Source organism: Charadrius vociferus, unplaced genomic scaffold (genome assembly GCF_000708025.1).
Source record: "Charadrius vociferus isolate BGI_N301 unplaced genomic scaffold, ASM70802v2 scaffold422, whole genome shotgun sequence".
Classification (NCBI taxonomy): domain Eukaryota; kingdom Metazoa; phylum Chordata; class Aves; order Charadriiformes; family Charadriidae; genus Charadrius; species Charadrius vociferus.
Window position 1 is genome coordinate 558,597 of NW_009647080.1, and position 21,923 is coordinate 580,519.

The 21,923-nt window shown below is 41.0% G+C and overlaps 1 protein-coding gene across 1 annotated transcript in view; it reads left to right on the forward strand.

Annotated features, from left to right (window-relative positions):
• The first annotated feature begins 20,909 nt into the window (after positions 1-20,909).
• Positions 20,910-21,923, forward strand: part of MCUR1 (mitochondrial calcium uniporter regulator 1) — a 17,133-nt gene continuing 16,119 nt past the window's right edge. The window contains exon 1 of the mRNA XM_009895810.1: positions 20,910-20,958. Within this exon, the coding sequence (XP_009894112.1) occupies positions 20,910-20,958 (49 nt within the window). The remainder of the gene's footprint in view (positions 20,959-21,923) is intronic.

Genomic DNA, 21,923 nt, shown 5'->3' on the forward strand with positions numbered 1-21,923 from the left:
CGACGTCAAACCTCCTCGTGTGCTGGTCGGTGGTGGTTTCTAAACGAGGACAGAGCAAACAGGATAACGTGGATGCTGTTGCTCCAGCGCTTCGCTACTTGGGAGGAGTTGGGCAGCATCCGCAGGGAAGCGAAGGGAAGTGGGTGAAGTGGTTGAGCGGGAGCCATGGCTCCGGGGGGGACAGCGATGTGTGATGAGCAGGGAGGACTGCATGGTGGGGAGGCAAAACTGGGAGGTGGAGGTTATGATTCTATGATTTGCACTAACCGACCTGGCATTCAGGACGTATGGATTGAAGGTGAACACAGTGCTACCCAGTGCTCCCACCACAATTTTGTCTCTGAATTATTGAAATATTCCATAGTCTTTATGGTAAAGGAAAAAGCCAAGGTAAAGGTAAAAGCATAAATGGAAAAATCTACTAGAAAAAATACCCTATAGGGGTTGCATGCTCCTGAAAAAAAAATCACCTAATATTTATTTAATAACCATTTGTTTCAGCAGTAAAAGAAATTTCCTATTGACATGGGTTTTCTTCAAGTGCTGCCAAGCACAAATCAAGGGATGTTTACTTTGGTGCCTTTATCTGACAGAGAAGGATTGTTTCTGGCAACTACTTTATATGGTATTGAGAAATCAGTCAAAACAAACAAGAATGTGAAAATTACATTTTAAAAGTTATTTAAAGCCACCATGCAGAGTCTCAAGCGTTAAAGGACACAGTGAGGGCAGATGTGGTTGGTTTGAAAAAAGTATATGCATAACAATGGCAATATGTTTGCCTCTTTTAAGTTCCTGATGTGAGTGAAACTCTTCTGGATCCATGGACCTACTATTTTTTGCAAAGGGAATACAGTTCAGTCTGTACAACGGACAACAAATTTTCCCCCCTGCTCCCAGTACGGACATCCTAACCAGTAATGTGCTTGTGCAAAAAATACTGATAGATATCTTATCTGCAGGCAAGTCACAATTAAGTCCTCTATTTCAACCATCAAATACCAGAAGGAATAGAGAAAAGGCAAAACTGCAGATCAAACCAGTTAAAATATTTTAAATCCTTTCAAGTTGACAATTTATCTACTGTACGTAGCAAACTATGTTAAAAATACTTCAGGTATGTATTTTTTTCTTTCAACTTTACATAGTCCTTTTAACATATGAACACGGCTGTTGAAAGAGACTTTCATGAGTATTTTTTCTTCCAGTTGCTTTGTTGTATGACTTCGCCTTTGAATTCCTCAAGCTGACAAAAGGTTCAGTAGCTCAGCGTGCCAGAAGCTCCTGCTATTGGTCCCACTGTAGCGCCTTAATTGCAAACCAGAGGGGGTAGCTCATGTTCAGTGAGCAAAGATACAGGTAGGACCAGTGATTTATCTGAGCTGTGTCGTGGCATGAAATCTTTCAGGGAACGCTGTAGGATAACAAGGAGAGAATTAAAATTAAAACTAGCACATCAAGAGGGCAGGTTTTGGTGCCAAAAACCACACCAGTCCCCATCACGGCTGGATTGCCAAATGGAGAAATGCTCCCCAGACCAGCGTGGGGCATACGGCTTCCTTGGGTGTGGGAAGGTGTACACTCCCTCTGCTCTTGGGCACAACACCACACCAAGTTATGCCTTCCAGCAGTATGTGAAGTGCCTGATGTTACTGAAGTCGCTGATGGGTTTTTCTCATTTCTTTTCTCTGGATTGGGGAATGAACGTATAGGGTACCTGCCACATCTAACAGGTGAAAATTAAAACCCACCAGCATAAGCATAAACACAACATACAAGATAATGATAATATTAAAGACAACAAAGTCAAAGAAATGCACCTTGCAGCTGCAGCAGCAAGTTGTGAAGGACGAAGGCAGTGGATGGGAAGGTGCCTTCCCAGAGCAGCTTGTTAGACCCCAGAAGGAGGCGTGAGGGAAGGTCAGCCCCCAACCCGGCTGAGTCTTGCTCTGGGAAACTTCCGTGGTGCTGGAAAAGGGACCTCAACAAACTGGTCTTGGGTAAACTTCCAGTTAGCGTAAACCATGGGGTCCATGAATAGCAAATCTGGAAATCCAACACTCAGGATAGTATTTTAGGTAAGGCAGCAGAGAGTATCAGGGAGGCAAAATTTAGATTGCTGAGGGGACCTGCTGTATTAGCACAGACCCATCACAACCTAAGGAGGTTTTCCAAGCACCAGTGGCTGCCTCCCCACCTGCATCAGGCAGCTGCATCTCAATGGAGAGATGACACGGGTATAAACGGCTGAAGCCAGATCATTGCCCACCAGAATGGGGCAACCTCTGAGCCAGCAGTGGCAGAAAGCAGTAAGTACAAAAGCTGCAGCATGACAATGTACACATACAAACACTGCGAAGCAAAATGATGCAATTTAGGATCAGTGACTTGTACCATACGAGCCGAGGCAGTTAATTGGTGAAGGCAGCACTGTAGCTGCACTATCCTCAGAAAGCTTCCCACTCCCAGCCTCGTGGGATCTGCCCGACTCAGGGATTCCTCTCCCACGACCCAATCCCACACAAGAACTGGTCCTTACTGATAACGGGCATCCATGTATACGGTAAATGATTTTCCCTCTGCTGCCAGTGCTTTTGCCCGTGCTGTCTGGCCAGCTTGCATTGAAACTGAAAAGGGAAACTGAAAAGAGATGGAGACAGATTTGAGCGCTGTGGGTCTTCAGGGGCGAGTCCTCCAGCAGCTGGGATGTAGTTTCTCCTTGTTGAGCACTGCTTTTACCCTTCTAAATTACTTTACTGAATATGTCCGCATGCCCTGCCACTTCTCTCAGGCAAAATGGTAGCATGCATTGTCCAGCAGTATTGAAAGCCCATAGTGGGATCTGGAAAGGAGTTGGAAAGGAGTATCGCCCTGGATGGGAAGAATTCCTCAGGGTCAGCAATTCCTTCTGGAATATTTGTTTGAATATGGGTTTTGTGCAGTCTGCTACATTAGATAAGACTGTAGTAGGCCTCCAGCTGTCTTTGCTTTGATGAGCTCCCCTCTCACTTCAAATTTATTGTCCAGCACAGTGCCCCTCTGTTAAGACAGGTATCCCTTGCCATCTTTTTTAAACACAAATAATTAAAAGTTCCATAAAATGCAGGAAATTCTCAATCTTGTAGACACCAGATCAGCCCTGAATCTTCATAGTAATGTCCCCATAGGGCCTGACCACACATGAATATGTATTGTCTTCCTTATATTTGATCTGGTTTAGACAGAATTGTGGTTTATACTATAACATTCCTGTTAGCGAGGTGACTCTAAACTCTTATTCGCCTTGATTGGAAGGGTTTAAAATGACGATGATATCCTTCTGGCTCCAAGTCAGGAAAATATTCATGTGTGTGCTGCTGTACAAAATGTGGTCTTAGCACATGTTATTGTCAAGCATATGTTTAGGAAATTTCTCTTTATAGAGAGGAGAATTTAAGCAGCAGCTTAAGACACATCTTGAACTGGGACACGGTAGATAACATTAATCTGGTCAGATTTCCCTACTGGCATCTAGTTTATCTAAGCCATTTGAACCACTAGTAGAAGGGAAAAAACACATGAGATTAAAACCTTGCTAGCAATGGTGTTTGTACATACTGTAAATGTTTCCTCTGTTGCCTTTTGATAGTGTTTGTAACACTGAACTGTTAATTAGAGTCTTGTGTTATCTTGGAGTAGTAATTACAGTTTGGTGTAATCTAACTCTTTAAACTGATTTTTTTAATTTTTATTTTACTAAACTTTGATGTTGCATAAGCTTTTCGTTAGTACTAGTTGCTGTTGACATCAAAATTAGCAAGTAAATTTAGCACAATACACTAATGCTCAAATAGAATACTGCTTAATGAGTCTTTGGGGGATTTTTTAGATCATCCTTTTTTTTCCCCCTTAAAACTACAGCAGCAATACAAAGCATCTTTACCTTCTACAGGTGCTAACTGCCATCATGCATTCTTAAAGCTTTCTGCCGTGTTTCTGCAGCCGTACAATACAATCTTCACAGTTCAAGCAATAAAATTATTAAGTAAGCTGTCACAATATTATGATAAGATAAATCTATCCACCTGGCCCCAGTTTGTTTGCCTTTTACAATTCATCATCCAATTTTACATGGAACGTGTGAAAACAAAATGCTTTTGACAAGAGATGGAAATGATATTGGAGTCCTTTATTAACGTGGATGATGGTAACAGAAGAGTTGTAAATCATTGATATACTGCTGCTCATTACGGAGATCTTTAAAGATAGTAATAGACATGTTTACAGCACTTAGCATTGTCTAATTCAGCTCAAATAGAAATCAGCCTATAGATTTCTGTGACAGTCTGTCTTAGGTGCTTAGAATGAACATCATAGAAAATGAGGAGCTGAACAAAAGGCAGTTACCTAACCTGTCCGAGTCCTGAAAGCCTGTAGATTGCAGGTTATTATAGTGCCTAAATGATAGGGATATTTTAGATAAAAAACTTTCTTTTACCTCACTGAAGAGTCACAGATCAAAAAGCAGGGGCTGGAGTGCAGGGAATAAAAGCCAATTTAGTCTGTCTGCTCTACTTTGTTTTTATGTCTTTGCTTTTTCAAAATGGGTTCTAATTGTTTCTTGCAACGGTCCTGCCTTGAGCTTAATACTTCTGAATTCAGTTTAAGAATTTGGTCTGGTTCTTTTGCCAGCAGGCTCCTGGGATAAATACAATGCAAGATGCAACAGTGGCTCTTTCTAGCTACAACGCATGATCAATATAATTCTTAGAGTAAGGAGAAGAATGTACATGAATGGGAGAATAATAAACAGGAAAAAGGCATTAAGCTAAAAGTGAGTAAGAAAGGCAGTTTGAGCTGGGTGTTCTGTCTTTGCAGCTCCCTCAGAAGTGAAGAGGAACAGGTTCACATTGCCAATAACAGACTCTGGTCCTGTTTTAATGCAACATTAATAGCGGTTATCACAAATGTTTATGAACACTGATTGTGCGGATTGGTTCAATGACAAAATATAGGATTCAAAGGTACAGGTACTATTGAAATAAATCACAGTTTGTCTGAAGTACGTGCATGTTTCATTTGAAAGTACTGACTGCAAGATTTCAGTGTGGATGCTATAAATGTCTTCAAGCAAGTTTCTGTGCTCTCTGGCATCTTTGGAGTTGCAGTAGTGTAACTGAGATGATTAGGAGAGAAAGCCACTGCTGCCGCAGTGTCAGTTCATCAGTGTCAGTTTCTTTGTTATGCCAATATTCCTCAGCTGCTGACCACCTCCTCAGGATCTGGACTAATTCTGCCTGCTAGAAGAGCACACACACGGATTTCCAGGGCCGTTAATTATTCAGTGTAAACTGCCAGATGAAAAAACTTGTATCGATGCATCCTCCAAGACAACAGCTCATCGGAGTGGTTTGAACCAGTCCCGGACACTCTTCCAAGATGGATTAGTCTGGAGGCAACTTCAACTTGCATTTCAGGTTCCCAGTTCTTCTACCTTTATTTCTGTTTAAATGACTGCCTTTTAAAAATCTTACTGAAATAAATCATTGCAGAGAACCCAAAGCCAACAGAAACTTTTGCAGTAACAGAGATGGGATGCACAGGAGCCCCTGAACCCTGCAGGGAGAAGCGGTGCATGATGAAAGAGCTGGAACAGAAACACTCTTATCCAAGGAAATGACTGTTAGGAGAAAGAAGATGGAATCAAACTCACATAAACACCTGACCAAAAAAAAAACACCAACAAACCCAAAAGAAGATGCTACTGATAGGCATGAATTTGAACTATGGTTATCTGCAGAGCTAACAAAAGCCTCGTTGCTCAAATAGAAAAGAGGAAATGTTTCATATAAAGACCATGGAATAATCTGTGCAATTAGCTTCTCTGCACAGATGCTACTCAACTGAATTCAAATTAGGGAGTAACAACTCCTGTGCTTGCTAGGATTCATACTTCATTTTAATACTTCAAATGTAGATGATCAAACAACAGCATGATTTATCTGTTAGATGTATCGAAAGAACCGACCCTGAGGCTTGAATGCACACATGGCTTTAAGCCACTTAATGCAACATGGTATTCCTGCTCTCTTTCATTGCTTCTTAACCTCTTTTTTATTTTTTAAGTTTTCTTTCTGTGTCTCGAGAAACATACGCTACTGATTCATACAGGGGATTGCTCAAATCCCAACTTCTCCTTTATTTCCCATTTCGTTGTGTGAATGGTTTACTCAACTCCTTCCCATTCTGGATGAAGAGCGGCAGCATTCACACTCCTGCTGGTCTATTCCAGCTGGCACTTGAGCACCTCATGAGCCGAGACTTAAACTCTGCCCTCCTGCTCTGCTGTCAACTTGCCAGTCTCGGAAATGGCCAAGCATCTTCCACAAGGCGGTGAGCCAATTTGATCCCTACTAACTTGACAACTCAGCCTCTTCTCACAAGATTTTGCCTTGAAACAATTCAGGGTCCAGAAAGGCATTATGAATGTATTTGTGCTGCAAAGTGTTCTTTCTGAGACATCGGCAGAAAGTACTTTATAAACATTGTAAGTCTAAATCTGTACTTATGAAGTGTAGAAAAGAATTGTGTTTCCCCCCTAAGTATTTCATTCTCTGTGTGAAAAACGCTACTCCCTTTTTTTAATAGTCTTAATGGACAAATACCTTTTCCTCCTGATAATGATTCATTGTAAACAGAACTTTCCAGTGCATTGGGGAAAACAAACATGTACCAGATGTTAGTCACACTATTTAATGCATTATTGGAAGGTAGCTAGTTATTGTGATGATGACTGCGGTATAAAAACCTATGCAGAATAGAAATGAGCAACCAAGAAGCTCTCAAGCCAAAATGAAAATAGGATTAAATTGTCCAACTGTGCAGCACTGGTGTTCTATTTTCTTGTACGTAATCTGATAGGCTTCACATTATTCTCCAAAATACTTCATTGGGCCCAATTCATTCTTAGTGTAACTCCATTGACTTTAATAGATTCGTACAAGAGCTTAGTTTGGTCTATTGTATGTAAGATGTTTTATGCATGCAGCATCATTCCTAGGAGAAGATTACTTAAGGATAAAAATGTTATCTACATTTCAAGCCATGGTCCATTTTCCAATTGAGACCCAAGAGGGCAAAATAAAAATGTCAACAAATTAAGAACTGGCAATCACCCAGGAAAAGAAGTAAAATGCTTTTTAAAATAGTAATTTTTTTTTCATAGTTCCTTGAGAAACATTTTTATTATGTTGGAGGGAAAGCTGTTTTGTGGGGGTTTTTTTGTTTATCCCATATTTAATTCACGTCTATCTTCATGATTAAAAAGCTTCAGTCAGCTACAGAGACTAATTAGGCTATGCTATAGCAAGGATTACTGAACTGTAATTATTATTTATTCAGATCAGTGGAAGAATTACTGAGGCTTACGTTAAAGACAATAGAAGCTAATGGAGGAAGAAGCAAAGGAGGCCAGTAGTGATTTCAACTGCATGTTGTCAACCACCCCAGCAGTACAAAAGTAGACATCTAATTGACACCCTGAAATAGGGGCCTACTGATATTTGCTCGTGAGTCATTAATTTCAACCATATTTTTAAACACAACCACTTTTTAAAGAGATATCCTTGGGAAAAATTGCACATCGGGTATGAACACAAATATTACTAGCTGGTTGATGAGAGAAAGTGCCAGGAAAAAGCTACAGAGATATATTTGCCTGGTATTTTCACTGTATTTAAAACATGGGGGGGTTTGCTCATTCTCAGAAAGACTCCAGTCTGTTGGATTGCTGCAAATGTCCATGGCTTTTCATTGGCAGTTTTAACCTACCAGTTATTTCCAAGCTGCACTTCTAGCATTCAAAAAACAATTCCAGCTGCATTTTAATTCCACTGAAAAGTTTCAACGCTCCCAAAACGAAACAGTGCCCACCTGAACGGCTGTTCTGCCCAAGGGCCTCCTTTCCCTCATTCCCTTCCCTCCGTTCATGCTCCAGCTAACAAAATTGTCAGTGCTGGTGCAATCTACAGGCAAATTATAGTACAGTACAGGGGTTTAATCTAGGCAAAGATCCTGATCTAGAGATAAACTGGCTGATGCAGGACATTAGTATTAACAGCCCAAATGTATCTTGCTCTGATCTAGAATGAAGTACTCTGATTTATTTTAACAAAAAAGTTTTGATTCCGGTCAATCAAAAAATATTTCCATTTTACCCAATTGGGTAAAAATTGAGATTTTTGTAGAAACTGTCTTTGCATTTAGTTGTACTTTCTGGAAATGGGGCCCAATACCACAGAGGACTTTAGGTGTTAGTTAGGTAAAGAGAAGAGGCTGAACTTTGAAACAGCAGCCTTTTAAATCTGTCGCTCCCTTTCTAGTCCTTCCCTGCTTTCCAGGCTCCCAGCTATCAGGCTTGTGTCTTTACTCCCCTGTTAAAATCATTCCCCCAAACTCACGGGAGGTAAAGAAAGCAGGACACAGGGAGGGAGGGAGGTTATTTTCCAGCAGGTATGTCCCACCTGAGTGGCTGTGGGAGCCAATGACAGGTGTGATTTTGTCATTTTAACAACATATGTATCTTGCCAAGGAATAATCAATATGTAAAATCACCTTACAGAGACTTTTTTTTTCCTTTTGATACAAAAGAGACGTGCTTGTTTTCCTCCTTTGTTGCCTCAAGTCACATGCATTTCTCTAGCTCCATGTTACATACATGAGGAAGGGCACGTGGCAGGGCACGATCACAGCCTGGGAGGATATCACAAAAGGCCTGAGGTGCAGGCATGGCTTGGGCATGGATGCCTGAATAAAGGCTCAACTTGTAGGACCCTGAAGTCTCACCTGCACTCCTGCAAATGTGAAAGGTGTCACTTGCCGCAGGGATTCATGAGCTAAATCCTTTTTCCTTAATGAAAGCACAGCTGTCACTTTCAGGCTAGTGAAACCTTGGGGCACCAGCAATACTGCTCATCTGCATCACTGCCACCACGAAGTTTGAGAAATGACTCCATTCGCCTTTACCTCCACAAATACGTGTCCACATAGTCCATTTATTGGAACGACGCAGTGTCTTCAGTACTAGCCTAACAACCCATAATGATTTCCTTGCTCCCAGCAGTGTGTCACCTTCAGCTCAAACCTGAAGATACAGGTGATAAAAGTTAACATTCAGATGGATCATATGTATTGAAAACACAATTTTGTATTGTTAGTTTCATATAATGTGTCTGATTTTTTGTGTCTGAGCTCTGAAATGCTGCAACAAAGATGCAGTTTTGCAACATAATCTTCTTATTTGTTTTCTAAATCTTTCATTCAGATTTATGCAGATGTTCAGTCTGCAGCTATGCAAAATTTCAGATGGTTGTAGACATAGAAAACATGATCGCAAGTGTTTACATAAGCAAAATCCCTCAGCAATGCTGACTTGAAAACCTGAGCTGACTGTCCCCACTTCATCTCTGCATAGTCGGCTGATTAGCATTTGGTTTTTAACTTACCTCTTCAAAGTACAGCAAGTGTACAGCTTGGTTCTTCTGAAGCATTTATGAGTTTATACACAGTAGCTGAAATGGAACTTCAGATGTCATCGCGCCAATCCCATTTGTCCTTGAGCCTGCGTAAAAAGAAAGTGCTGATACATGCTTCCACTCTCAGAAAAAATGCTCCTGGGTCCTACTGGCAGACACTGCTCCATTTCGACCACTGCTGTTATAAAAGCCCCTTGGAGCAAAGATATCATTTTTATTTTTGTGTGGTACTTAGCATTGTAATGTCCTGGTCTGTGACTAGGACCCTGAGATGCAATGGGAATAGAAACAATGTCGTAATAAAGGCACTTGGAAAATTCTGCTCAGCTGGCTTTCTCTTGCAGGAATTTGGCTTTGCTCTTAATGAGGTCATGTGAAAGAAGCATTTATTTATTTATTCATTATTTTTGCATACGTACAAAAGGGTTCTGGAAGTGCACCCTCAGCACCTTTTGCGCAGCTACAAATTATCTTTATAAAAATAACACTAAACCAAAGTGCAGAGCAGCCACTCAAAATAAGTAGTTAAAAATACACTTGGCAAATGAAAAGCTGGAATCGCATTTCTATACCAGTGAGATTCTGCCCCCATCACAGTCATGTTCAGGGAAAAATGAGGGTCTTTATACTGAACTGAACCCATAGGGTCAACAGATATGAGCTCCTTCGGACTGTGAGAACGTGATGAGTTCCAGAGCCTGAAGCACAGATGTAAGCTCTGTGCAAGAACATGGGATTTCAGGTGACTTCCTTGGCACAGCAAAGAGGGGTGATATCAGTGTGTGTGTGAGATTCCCTATATTGCTCTTCTGTGTTCCTATCAATCAATAAATTATATCTATTCTTCCAGCTATTTGTGTCTCCAACATTATATCAAACAAAAAGGACGAGACTAACACTGGATATGAAATATTGAGATCATTTTCCCATCAACAGCTGTGTATAAAAGTAAAGATAGAGCAAAAATTATTGGGTCATTACTAGGTTAGAGTCTCTCCTAAGATAGAAATAATGGCTATCTGCTCCTGTTGCATTTCAAAGCGTTTCTTTGGATTACAGTTATATGAAAAATCTAAATACTTTATGGAACTAGTTCTGCTGAAAGTTTTAAAATTATCTTCTGGGTGATGTTCTTTGTGAACGCAGCATTGTACTCTGGAAAGATGTAATGGCTTAGTCATTCAGGCTGATTAGTTTTGTCAGGCACTGCAAATTGAGTGATCTTCCTTAGGAGTGGTATTTAGGGTATTTTTGTTTTGTTTTAAGTATAAAGTACCTTTTTACCTTGGGTTGTTGTTTTTTTTTACAAAAAAAATGCATCCACATCTGTCTCACTTAACTGGTGTGATTCATCAGATGTCATGAGCTACATAAGGAAGCACTCAGCCAGGATTTCAGAGGAGATGCTCAGATGGACAACCCAGGCAGAGTCGTTGCTGATGCCGGAGACCCCACTGCATCCCCTCAAGGTCAGCACTGGACAGTTGTGGGTACCATCAGCAGGTATGGTATGGGAGGTAGGGCAACAGGAGCTGGGAGCACTTCACAGGACTGAAACTCCCACACCTGGAACCTGCTCCAGTACCAAATCAATGCCCAGAAATGGCATTAAGTCCCATTACAATGGTAAGAAAGGCAAGTCCGAAGTTTAAGGAACTGAACTGAGGTTTACGAGATCTTGTGGCTCGGTTTGCTATTCCTTCAGGAGAAAAGCGTATAAAACAAAAAATTTCAAACTTCTTCAGCCATTCACAGCAACCTTAACAAAAGTGAGATAACTTAAACAGATAATGAGTTTCTACTTAGCCTACTGAACTGTAGGGACTGTATTGACGAAATATACGTCCATTTTACGGACATATTCCATATGTCAACTGTGTTGAGAAAAATATGTCCAAAAACTAGTCACTGACTATAATTTAGGGGCTTTATATCTGTAATACAGGAATGATAATAATATTGCCATTTCTCGCAGTGGTGCCAAAAAGAGCATTCATTAACATTCAGCAGGCAGAGTGCATCTCTACATGATACTTGCAATGAAAAGATGTAAAGTGAAAGTCTTCAGTGTGTATAAAATAATACAAAACTCTTCCAAAAGCCAGTGTACCTCTCCTCATCTGATGGACAAGTGACAAGTGAAGTAATTTAATCTTCTTAAATTATGTTATTTCATTTGGGCACACCGGCAGCATTTCACATCATTTAGGTACTCATTTCAACAGCTGTACCTTACCTACATGTATTTATATGAATGTACAGACTACTCTTGTCAGATTTTTACAAAATCGACTAGCTTGAGCCTTTCAGCAACAACATGGATGTTCTGTATGGTTTCTGCCAGTCCTAGGAAAGGAATTTTCTGCTGACAAGCAATTAGCTTTCTGCTATTATTAAAATTATTCAATGGCATTTTTGCCATCTGTTACGATGTGTACTTTTCTTAAATGCAACAAAAATTGTCACTTAAAGAACAGCACAGGCGAGAAAGGTTTCTACGCAAGGAAGACCTACCTCAAAAAACCCACAAAAAACTAGGCACCCAGAACTGTAATCTGCTTTCATATATTGCCAAAAAAGCAATGTCTTTCACAGATAATTATGTCCTCAAATGACCTCACTGATGCAAAATCTTTTATTGGACTGCTTTCTTCCATCTGGAAACCTTATGAAATGCTATAAGCTAGACTATTGTTCATTAACAAAAGGAAACCTGTTACTTTCTTCTCCCAGGCACAGTATTCATTTATAATAACTTGAGGGTAGGGGGGAGAAGTTGCGTTCTCTGTGCAATGTGCATTTTATTTAAAAAGGCATTGCAATCCACTGAAATCCTAAAGAAATGGAGGTTAGCTGCTAGTAGTTTCCTTTCTCTTTCTGAATAGTTAAGCAGTTATCTATCACAATTCAAAGACGCTTTTTTTTGGCTTCACAATATTTATTTTTGGAAAGCTCTAGGTGATGTTGACATGTTAATGCTTTTCCAATTAAATGGGCATTGCTTTTATGTCATTTTAATGGTTATAAAGTTAATTGTATCTCAGTCCTCCTGTGAGTCACTCCAAGTGTACCCCAGCAGGGATCACTCTTCATGTCAGCTGTAGAGGTGAAAGTCCCCTATTTTTAGATGAGTCTTCTGTGCTCTGTAGAGCAACCAGTCTCAGCCCAGACGCTCAGTTGGTTTCTGGCATTTATGTCACCTCCTTGGGGAGTCTATGACTAGGTCTCATATTAAGTGATAATTAGAAGAAATAAAGCACTAGATAACATCTAGGATTTTTTAAGTAACTTATGCTTGTGTCTGCCTTGCCTGTGCACCACCCCTTGGAAGGACTTCTCTGAGTCCTCATTAGGTCTGTGTGACTTATTCACAGGTAACTGGCTTTTCAGAAGGTACACTATGGACCTCATTGGGCTTTTTCAGTTTGCAGAGTCATTGGTCATTCTTAGACAAATAATGCCTTCAGGCTTAGAAGGAGTTTGGTTGCATGTCCTCGAGGCCATTGGGTTGGCCATGTCTTTATGGCTCTTCAGCGTCAGTTAACCGGTCAGTTTAGCCTATAAGCTGAAGTTTTCTGAACTGAAACATTGCAGTTGTACAGAAAATATCTCCATAACCAGCTCGGTCAATCTACAGTTCCCATGGAGTACTAAACTCGTCACCTCGAGACTACAGAGTTTGCCTTTTTCCATGGAGGGAAAAAGAATTATTTGGACTAAACAAGAGGTTACATTTAACAGTATCCTGCAAGATACTATTAATTATCAACCACAGAGCCTTGGGTCCAGCGCCAGCCTCTAGTCTACGTGTATTAAAGACATCTGCCACTACTGGAGGTTGCTAGGAGGCAGGTCAGAGTTAAGCTACGGTAAGCAATTTCCTGAACTGTAACTACAGTCCAATATATTGGTTGATGCCAAGAGGAAAAAAAAAAAAAGCCACACAGGAGTTATGGGAAAGGCAACATGGTTGTTTATCCTCCCTTGTCTACATTTTTGTAAACAAGATTGTATCATGAGTTTCTCTCTGGATTCATGTTGGCAAATTTTCCTCCTTCTCACTACAGCCTTACAAGTCTTTGAACACTGATTGGTGTTGGCAGAGAACAACAGTGTTATCTACAATGTCAGATGTCCCTACAACTCAGACTCCGATGGCAGACATCTAGGGCTTTTGCATCTTTGTCTTGAGGTATGTACATTACTTTCACTTTCAAGCATCTTAAAACATTGGCGGGGGCGGGATAAGAAATAAAGGAGGTTTAACATTATATTGCATTAAAAAAACAACATGAGATTAAATCCAGCCAAACAGACTCCAAAGATCTAATAGAAGATAATTCTGGGACGATGATATCTGGAAAGAAGCAGCAGTGAAAGAAACAAACTAATGGTGTTGAAAGCCTGTTTTGAGAGCAAACAGCCAGTTTCAGCTATTTTGCATAGTGCATGCCACAGGTTTGCCCTGTTCCCCAAAACTGAGTTTCTGGCTGAAATGGAAATGTGAACTTTGTGCAGAATAATGAAGTCAGCATACACTGAAAAATCTTTCTGCCCATCTCATGAAGAAATCACAAATGTTGAGGCCTAGAGCATTGGTGGTCATTAGGAGATAAAAAGAGGAGCATCTCCAATACTAATTGGACCTCTGCATGTTCAGGCAGAATCTGGCAATCTGCAAGGCTGGAGGTCAGGAGATCCCGGCCATCCCAATGGGGCCCACATGTCCCTCTACCTTAGCTGAGAAAGGAGGACCTCTCTCAACCTCCTTCTCCTAAGCATGCTCATCTGAGGGAGACCTTGGCACCAACATGCGACCGCGTCACAAAGCATGCCCTCTCAAAGCACATCGTAGGTAGCGCAACTGCTTTCTCCTCAGTTGGAGGGCAATGGAAGAAAAAAAAAGAAAAAGGGCTTGAAAGGCTGCAGGAGCCTTTAAGAAGACCTGGAGACCTGATGAACTTAATAAAAATTATATATGTGGGTGCAATGACCATCATGAAGTGCCTATGTGAATGTCTGAATAATACTGTTTCCAGATCTCAGAGGAAAAAAAAGAGGAAACGTTTAGTAATGACTGGCAGCTTTCCCCCAGCATAGTCCTCCAAAATAAAAAATGTACAAGGTGCACACTAATGCAGCTGAAATTGTATCTCTTGCCTTTATCATCTCTGGATATTTTCCATATAGAAATGTTTATATTCTTAGGTGGATAATGTATCTGCTTAATTCCCAGTTGCGCAGCTAGGTCCTCATAAAAGCAGTGCTAACTTCAGCAGCCCTGAACCTCAACATAAGGATCTTGTTACATTGCCTTAGCGATTACCTGGTGCAATTAATACCAATTGCATGTGCTAGGTTTGATTCTGACGTGCTACACTGAAATGATGACAGGAAACCACAGATATAGCAAATACCAAGTGCTGAAGTTAACATTCTCTATTGTCAGATGAGAATAGTAGTTTACCGCATTTTTACCATGGCTGAAAAGAAAAAGGGTGTCATGGTATCCAACTACATCAACCTGCTTCTGCTCCAGCAGATCTCATTTTCCTTTAAACTTACTTTTATGTCACATTTTTCTATTTCATGTATTTCTGTTCTAAGTTTTTAACAATATTGACAAATGTATCAAGAAATTACTGTTATTAGTTTCACAATTACTTTTGCTAAAAGCATATGGTTATTACAATGTTTATGTTATTATTACTATTATATCTTAACCTTGCATTTCATTGCTAACCAAAACCAATCCTATTAACCCAAACACTCTAACTTAAAACATACCATGTCACTGTTTTCCTCTCTAACCAACAGATATGACATTAAAACCTCATTGGATAAGACAATAATTCCTGCATTTGAACATACATCTCGACTCATTTGTATGAAACAAATGTTTTAGACCTAAATATTCTGTGCTTGCATTGAGGCGGCAGCCAAACGGAAGGCTATAGGTTGTGTTGAGGTAAGACAGACCTCTTCACAACTGCTCTTCTGAGCTGTTGTGGGAAATAGCAACCTTAATGTTGGTGGGGTGGGGGAATGGGAACGCCAGCCACCTCAAGAATCCAACTAGTGTCCAGACTTGGAACAGGTAATAGTTGGAAGACATCTCATTCAGCATTTATTCTGGGTTGGATCCAGCAATAGAGCCAATCTATCACAGAATTAGATGGAAGTGTTGTCTAGGTAAGAGGTTTGAGCACTTAGCTGGTAAAATGTGTTGCTATCTCAAGGATGTTACAGATTCCTTTCTCTCTTGCAGGGTTTTTGTTTTGTTTTATTCTGAGTGTGAAAAACACGGAAATAAAAAAATGATACAGCATACTGTGGCAACCGTATAAATCAGTGTACCTCATTGTTACTGCAGGAACGAAGACTTGGAAATTTGTTTTCCACCACCTTGTGGTCTGTCTTGCATTTTTATCTGTTTAAAGTAAGGCAGCCTTCTCTTGAAGCAGAATGCTTAAATTGGACACAATCAGAGAGTGTCGTGTCCAAAAAGACTGGTTGGTTTTTGTCCAGCTATACCAGTAGAGAGATATGACAAAATGGAAACATTTCTTTGCTGATGGTTGACACCTATTTTGTAGAGGTGGAAACAGATGCAAAGCAGAGGACAATCCAGCTTTATGGCTCTTAGGTAGAAAGCACGCCAAGAAGTTCAACCCTGAGTAATCCTGTGGCCATGAAGAGCCCTGATCCTCTCTGTGCAGGTTAGATGGCTCCAAAGACCATGGGATCCTTCTACATCCTACATGTCAGAACCACAAAGTTATTTCTGAACTTACTTCATCTCACATCCACGTTCCCAGTGAAGGAAGCACAGTGGAGAAACAGTCTTCCTCTCCTCTGCTTCTGCAATGGCTTCAGCATCTTTTGCAACACGGGTGAGTCCAGCCCAAAGAGACACAGGAGAGGATGTCATAAAAAGAGTGACTGAGAACTGGTGCAGACCTTGTATCTTCATTAGTTTTACATCTATTTTTTTGGTTTTGTTTTGGATTTTTTTCATGAAGCTCCCTCAGACATGCCCCTTACCACAAAGGAAGACGCTGCATAATTAATTCTCAACATAATGGTCCCACTTCATAATTAATTTATTCATTCTCTTGCTGTATAACTGTTTCTCTACTTAACTGACTGACTTTGGTAATAGTTCTCTGCATAATTGATTCATATTGCTGTTGATTCTCCCCATTTTTATTTAATACTAGAAATGATTTGTTGTATAAATGCTTCATTGCTTAACTCATTATCTACACAATTGCTTGGTATCATAATTGATTCACTGCTTAACTGTCTCACAGGATAATGAACAGCAAGTAATGGCCATCCACTTTTCACCTCCATTTCCCTTCCCTACATCAGCCTCTTCCTTTCTTTACATGACAACCCGAAGTTTTCCTGACACCCGTTTTACCCCCTCAGCCCCTTTCAAAATGTCTCTGCTACCACCAGTCCCCTTGGCCCTTATTCTGATGCCTCCAGCATCCCATGTCCCTCTCCCAGTTGTTCCACAGAGTCTACAGAGCTTCAGCTCCGTATCTCTGGTATATTCACAACGTGGTCTCACTCCGTTTTTTCACACTTTTATGTTCATCCCTTCTGTCCTCCTCTCACCGCTTAGGTTCATGTCCCCTCCACGGACATTTTTGCCTTCTGACTCTTGTAAACTTTCTTTCACAGATTTATGCCTAGAAGACACCCCAGACCACTCCAGAAAGCCTCTGCTCTGCCTCCTCCTTGCTATCTTCCCTCAAACCCACACCTTCTGTGCTGCATACAATGCCTGATACAACAGAGGCCACTACAGTATTACTATCCCTCATATGACAGTGTTAAAACTTTTTAAAACTGCTGGCAACACACTCAGATTGCTTACACATCCTCGCATATGCCATCACACTGCTCCTGATCCTAATTCTCTTCACAACGTATTATGTCCTTCTTACAAAGAACACATAGGCTGGTGACTTTGTCTTGTGTATTTGCACTGCCCTGCCTGAGATATCTGGGGAAAAAATGTAAATAACAAATACATTTCCAGAAAATTAAAAAGCCAATGCATAACCATCCTTGCTTCTTTCCTTCCTGTAGGGATGATGCCAAAACTCCAATCTACTCCTCCCCTTTTCACTTGTTTGGAAATTATATTTTGTTCTGAATCTTCTGTCAGTATGAGCCATATCTCCAAGGAGCAATTAAAAAGCTGCAAGGAAAGTCCTGCCTGAAAATCCCACTGCAGGACTCCTTCAGGAAAGAAGTAAGACCAGGATTGTGGGGACATGAAATTCTTATTTGCAACTTATATGATTCCCTATGTGTAAAGATAAAGAGAAAATAAGTAACACCTCCTATGGACAATTTCCTCCCTTAATTCTGTCTTCCTGCATATGGCAATCAGGAGCAGCTGCTGCTGCCCTTCTGTGCCATGAGAATGATTCAGCCCACCTTTATTTAGTCAAAGGTGGTGAATACATCAATATTTTATATACAAGGTAATGCTTGGGTTGGCGGGAAGGGGGATTGGTCCAAATTGTTCTCCATTGTAAGGCACTCAGCTTTGATAGCTTTAAACACAGGTGGTATTTATCTGTTCATTCTGCAGGTAAAACGTGTCTGTTGAGAACATAGAAAGATTTAATATTTGAATATAAATGCCTTTTCTTATTGCTGTCAACCACAGCACTTGAATCAATATTATACCTCCTTCCTTCAAGAACTCACAGTAGGGTTCTTTCTGGAAATTGAACCAGCTTCCAGGGAGATGCATTCTGGTGGTTTCCACAAGGAGCTTGGTGCGTGACCCCATTTTAGGATCCCTGAAACGGCTGTTTAACAACTTACAGGATCAGGTCAATCGGTTTAAACCTTGTCTGGGTCCTTAGACTTTGAATTGGAGTGGCACTGACAGCCAGCACTACTAGCAATTACTGCCATCTATGGGTAGGATCATTTTAGCTTTATTCGTCAGTGATTGTTGCTTCGTTACAAAAAATATACCTGTTTTCATACATAAACAAATATAAGGAAAGTAATTACACAGTCATTATTGATTTCTCCACTAAAAAGGAAATGAAATAATAGAGGAAGGACTTCACCTACGCATCCACCTGCAAAGAATGGGAGAAGATTTTGAACACTTAAAATGATTATTTGCCGTAGACGAGGAAAACAATGACATTGCTTTATTTTCCATCTTCAGTATGTTGGGTGCCACCTTCGCTTTAAAACCACTGGGGCACACTCATCCCTGATATAATAGCACTGAAATGACTCCAAATGCACCTTATCATTTGCATATTCATTTGAATGCTGCTACAGCCTTTTTTTTTTTTTTTTTTAAATCCCTTCTAAGTGGGAAAGCATTCGTGCACTGGTGACTCTCATTCTTTTCCAACCCGGGAGGTTTTTAGCTTTTCCCATTTAGAATTAAGAGCAGTTCAGGGTATTCATCACCCCTGAGAGCTGTTAATCCCCCTCAACTCTATATAGTCACTGTGTTAAAACATTTGAAGTTAGTAACAGGACTATTCAATGCTAGTTTGGATTGCACCTGTGGTCCTTTTAGCTCATTAGTCTTTCTCTGACAGTGGCTAGTCCCAGATGCTTGAGGGGGAAGGAGAAAAACCTCCACAGTGGAAAATTAATGCAAGGGCACAGGAACCAGTCCCTTGCTATTATAGGTAACTGCATCGTAAAATCCCTTTGACAAGCCAACTACATCCAACTAAAAACTGATTTCAGGTTTTGATCCCTCTTGATTCCTGTTGGGAAGCTTTTCACGAGGACTGATCAGTTGAGTAAAAACCTTTTAATTTCCAATCTACATTTATTTATGGCCACTTTACACCACATGCTCCTTTATCAGTAATGTTCTTTTGCATTAACAGTGGTTCTTTTTTCTTTCTTTGCCTATTCCTACACTCCTATTTTGTTTACAGATGGAAATAAGATCCCGTCTCAAGCTTTGTTTTGCTAAGCTAAACAAGCCAATCTCTTTTTAATCACCTATGACAGAAGACTCTTCACTTCCCTTAATTATTCTGTTGACATTATGTCACCAGTTTGAATATGAATTCATTTTTCCTGTATAGGAGTGACCAGAACTGTAGTTTGTATTTGAAATGACATTATACTCAAGGGTCAATGAAACTTTCCATGTGAACCACTGAAAATACCCTACTTGATACACCTTAGGGTTACATTTGCTTTCCTTGCAGCCATCCCACTTTTCTGGGTCAACAATACCTCTCAGAGCTCATCTTACCTCCCCCCTTTAGTTTTCACCTAAAAGTAGAGCAGATATTGTTATTAGTCTTTATTTTGCACTTTACATTACTTCGCCATTTCTGTTACCCCAGTTTTTAAGTTCATCCGCCACTTCTTAATCCTTCGCTGCAGATTTCACCATGGTAACAAAGGGGGCTACAACTCCGTCAGTGAATACTGCGTGCCTGCAGGGGACGAAGTTTTCAGGATACTAACCATGTAACCTTCAGCGCCTGTTTCCTTTATAGTCTCTAAGTAGGACCTAATGACTTCCATGGGGCAGCGCACAGATGAAAAGCCAAGCATTAACCCATCTACAATCATGAGATAGCAGAAAGTTGTTTGTCGTGTTCCCTTCTGGCTTGTGACTACACTGCTTATGCCTCTTCGTGCAGGAATTAGTCCCCAACGCCCAGTTAACGAAACGGATAGCTCTGAAGCTACTGCAGCCTACTGAAGGTGCCTCCAGAGCTCAGTGAATCTGCCTGCTGGTCAGTATATAACAATCTTCAACATGGAGAATGCTGAAACAGGGTACCTGGAAGATAATGCTGGAAAGGGATAAAAATGAATGAGTTGATCTTTGACACAAAGATAGAAAGACAGTTGCACTAGCAGATCTCTGTAGCTAGCGGTAGTGACTTTACTTCCCTTAGAGAAGATGAAAATGGGCGCTGTGTGATAGCCAGCATGCGCAGGTATATTTGACCCTGAACGGGCTGACTCCAGTTGCAATCACAGGCTCCATCTGTACCACACTTCTTTCATATGTTATCTGCCAGTATATCCAAGTGCAGAAATCAACTGCAAAATGCAAACCGGCAGATGATGTAAAAGGAGATACTTCAGTACTCGCAATTTTGCCTTTCAATTGCTGTAGCAAGCGCAGGGCTTGGAAAGGGATCATTGAGTATCAAAGAAAATACACTGCACCAATTTTTGAATCATCCATAGATGAAAAGACCTGCAGACTACCTGCAGACTCAGAAACATCAGCAATTACTGCCATGCTAATGCCAGGCAACGCACATACGACAGCCAAGCAGATGCAATGCATCAGACAAGTTTCTGCTTTTACTTACAATGAAAACAAACAGGGCTGTGTGGGTGAACCCACCCATGCCCCTGAACTTCTACAGCGCAAGCAGTTCGAGAAATGGCTATTCATGTAGGATTAGTCTGGGAGCATACTAATATTTTTCTGATATACTGAAGTAACATTTATAGTTTATTTTGTAGTAACAGCGATGGCTTTTACCGTTCTGCTTTATCATGACAGCAGCCAGAGGGAATTGTGGCTACAGACACTGTGTACCTGCTCTGTCTCAGCAGCTGTGGCACTGCCACGAGCCATGACGCTGCACCGACCTTTGCATTTATATAGATACCTCTGAATTATTCCATCTCCATACTGATTTACCACAATTATTGATTCTGGTAAGAAGAAGAGGAAAATGCACCGCATACTTTCTGTGAACATGTACACAACAGAAAAAAAAAACGGACTCGCTCTGAAATAAGTGCTGCCTGGAGAAAATGCCAGGGAGCTGAACCGATCTCTTCTCATATTAATTCCCTACAAACATTAAGTACATTTGTTTTACAAACAGAGCAGGTGAGGAAAACATACACCCGCATTTTCAGCAGAACTGCAAGCACAGAGGACTTTACTCACTGTACTGGTTACAGCCATTATTTAATTATCAAAGCTCCAGATTCTTAGAGCCGCCAAGTCGCCAAATTCTGCAAATTACTTGGTTGGTAACTTTGAAACCCAAAGTCTCAGCCTCATTCCAGAATGACAGGGTTTGTCGGAAACACACTTTTCCCTACGAAACGCTTCCCTTGGCCTGGAAGGCCGACAGATGTTATTCCAGATGGGGTCGGAGGTGGAGGAAAGAGGGCACCGGGCGATGCCCGTCCTGCAGCACCAGGACAAACCTCCCTCCCAAGACACTCTTTTTTTCACGTAAAGAAAGGCCGGACACAGCAGTGCCGCCTCCAGGCAAGGCCTGGCACAGCCCGGGCCTCTAAGGGGTAATTCCCAGCACCCCACCAAGCCAGGGCAGCCCACGGGGGCCAGGGGGTGCCGGTGCCGCCCCCGGCAGGGCACCGGGGAGCGGGGGAGTCTCC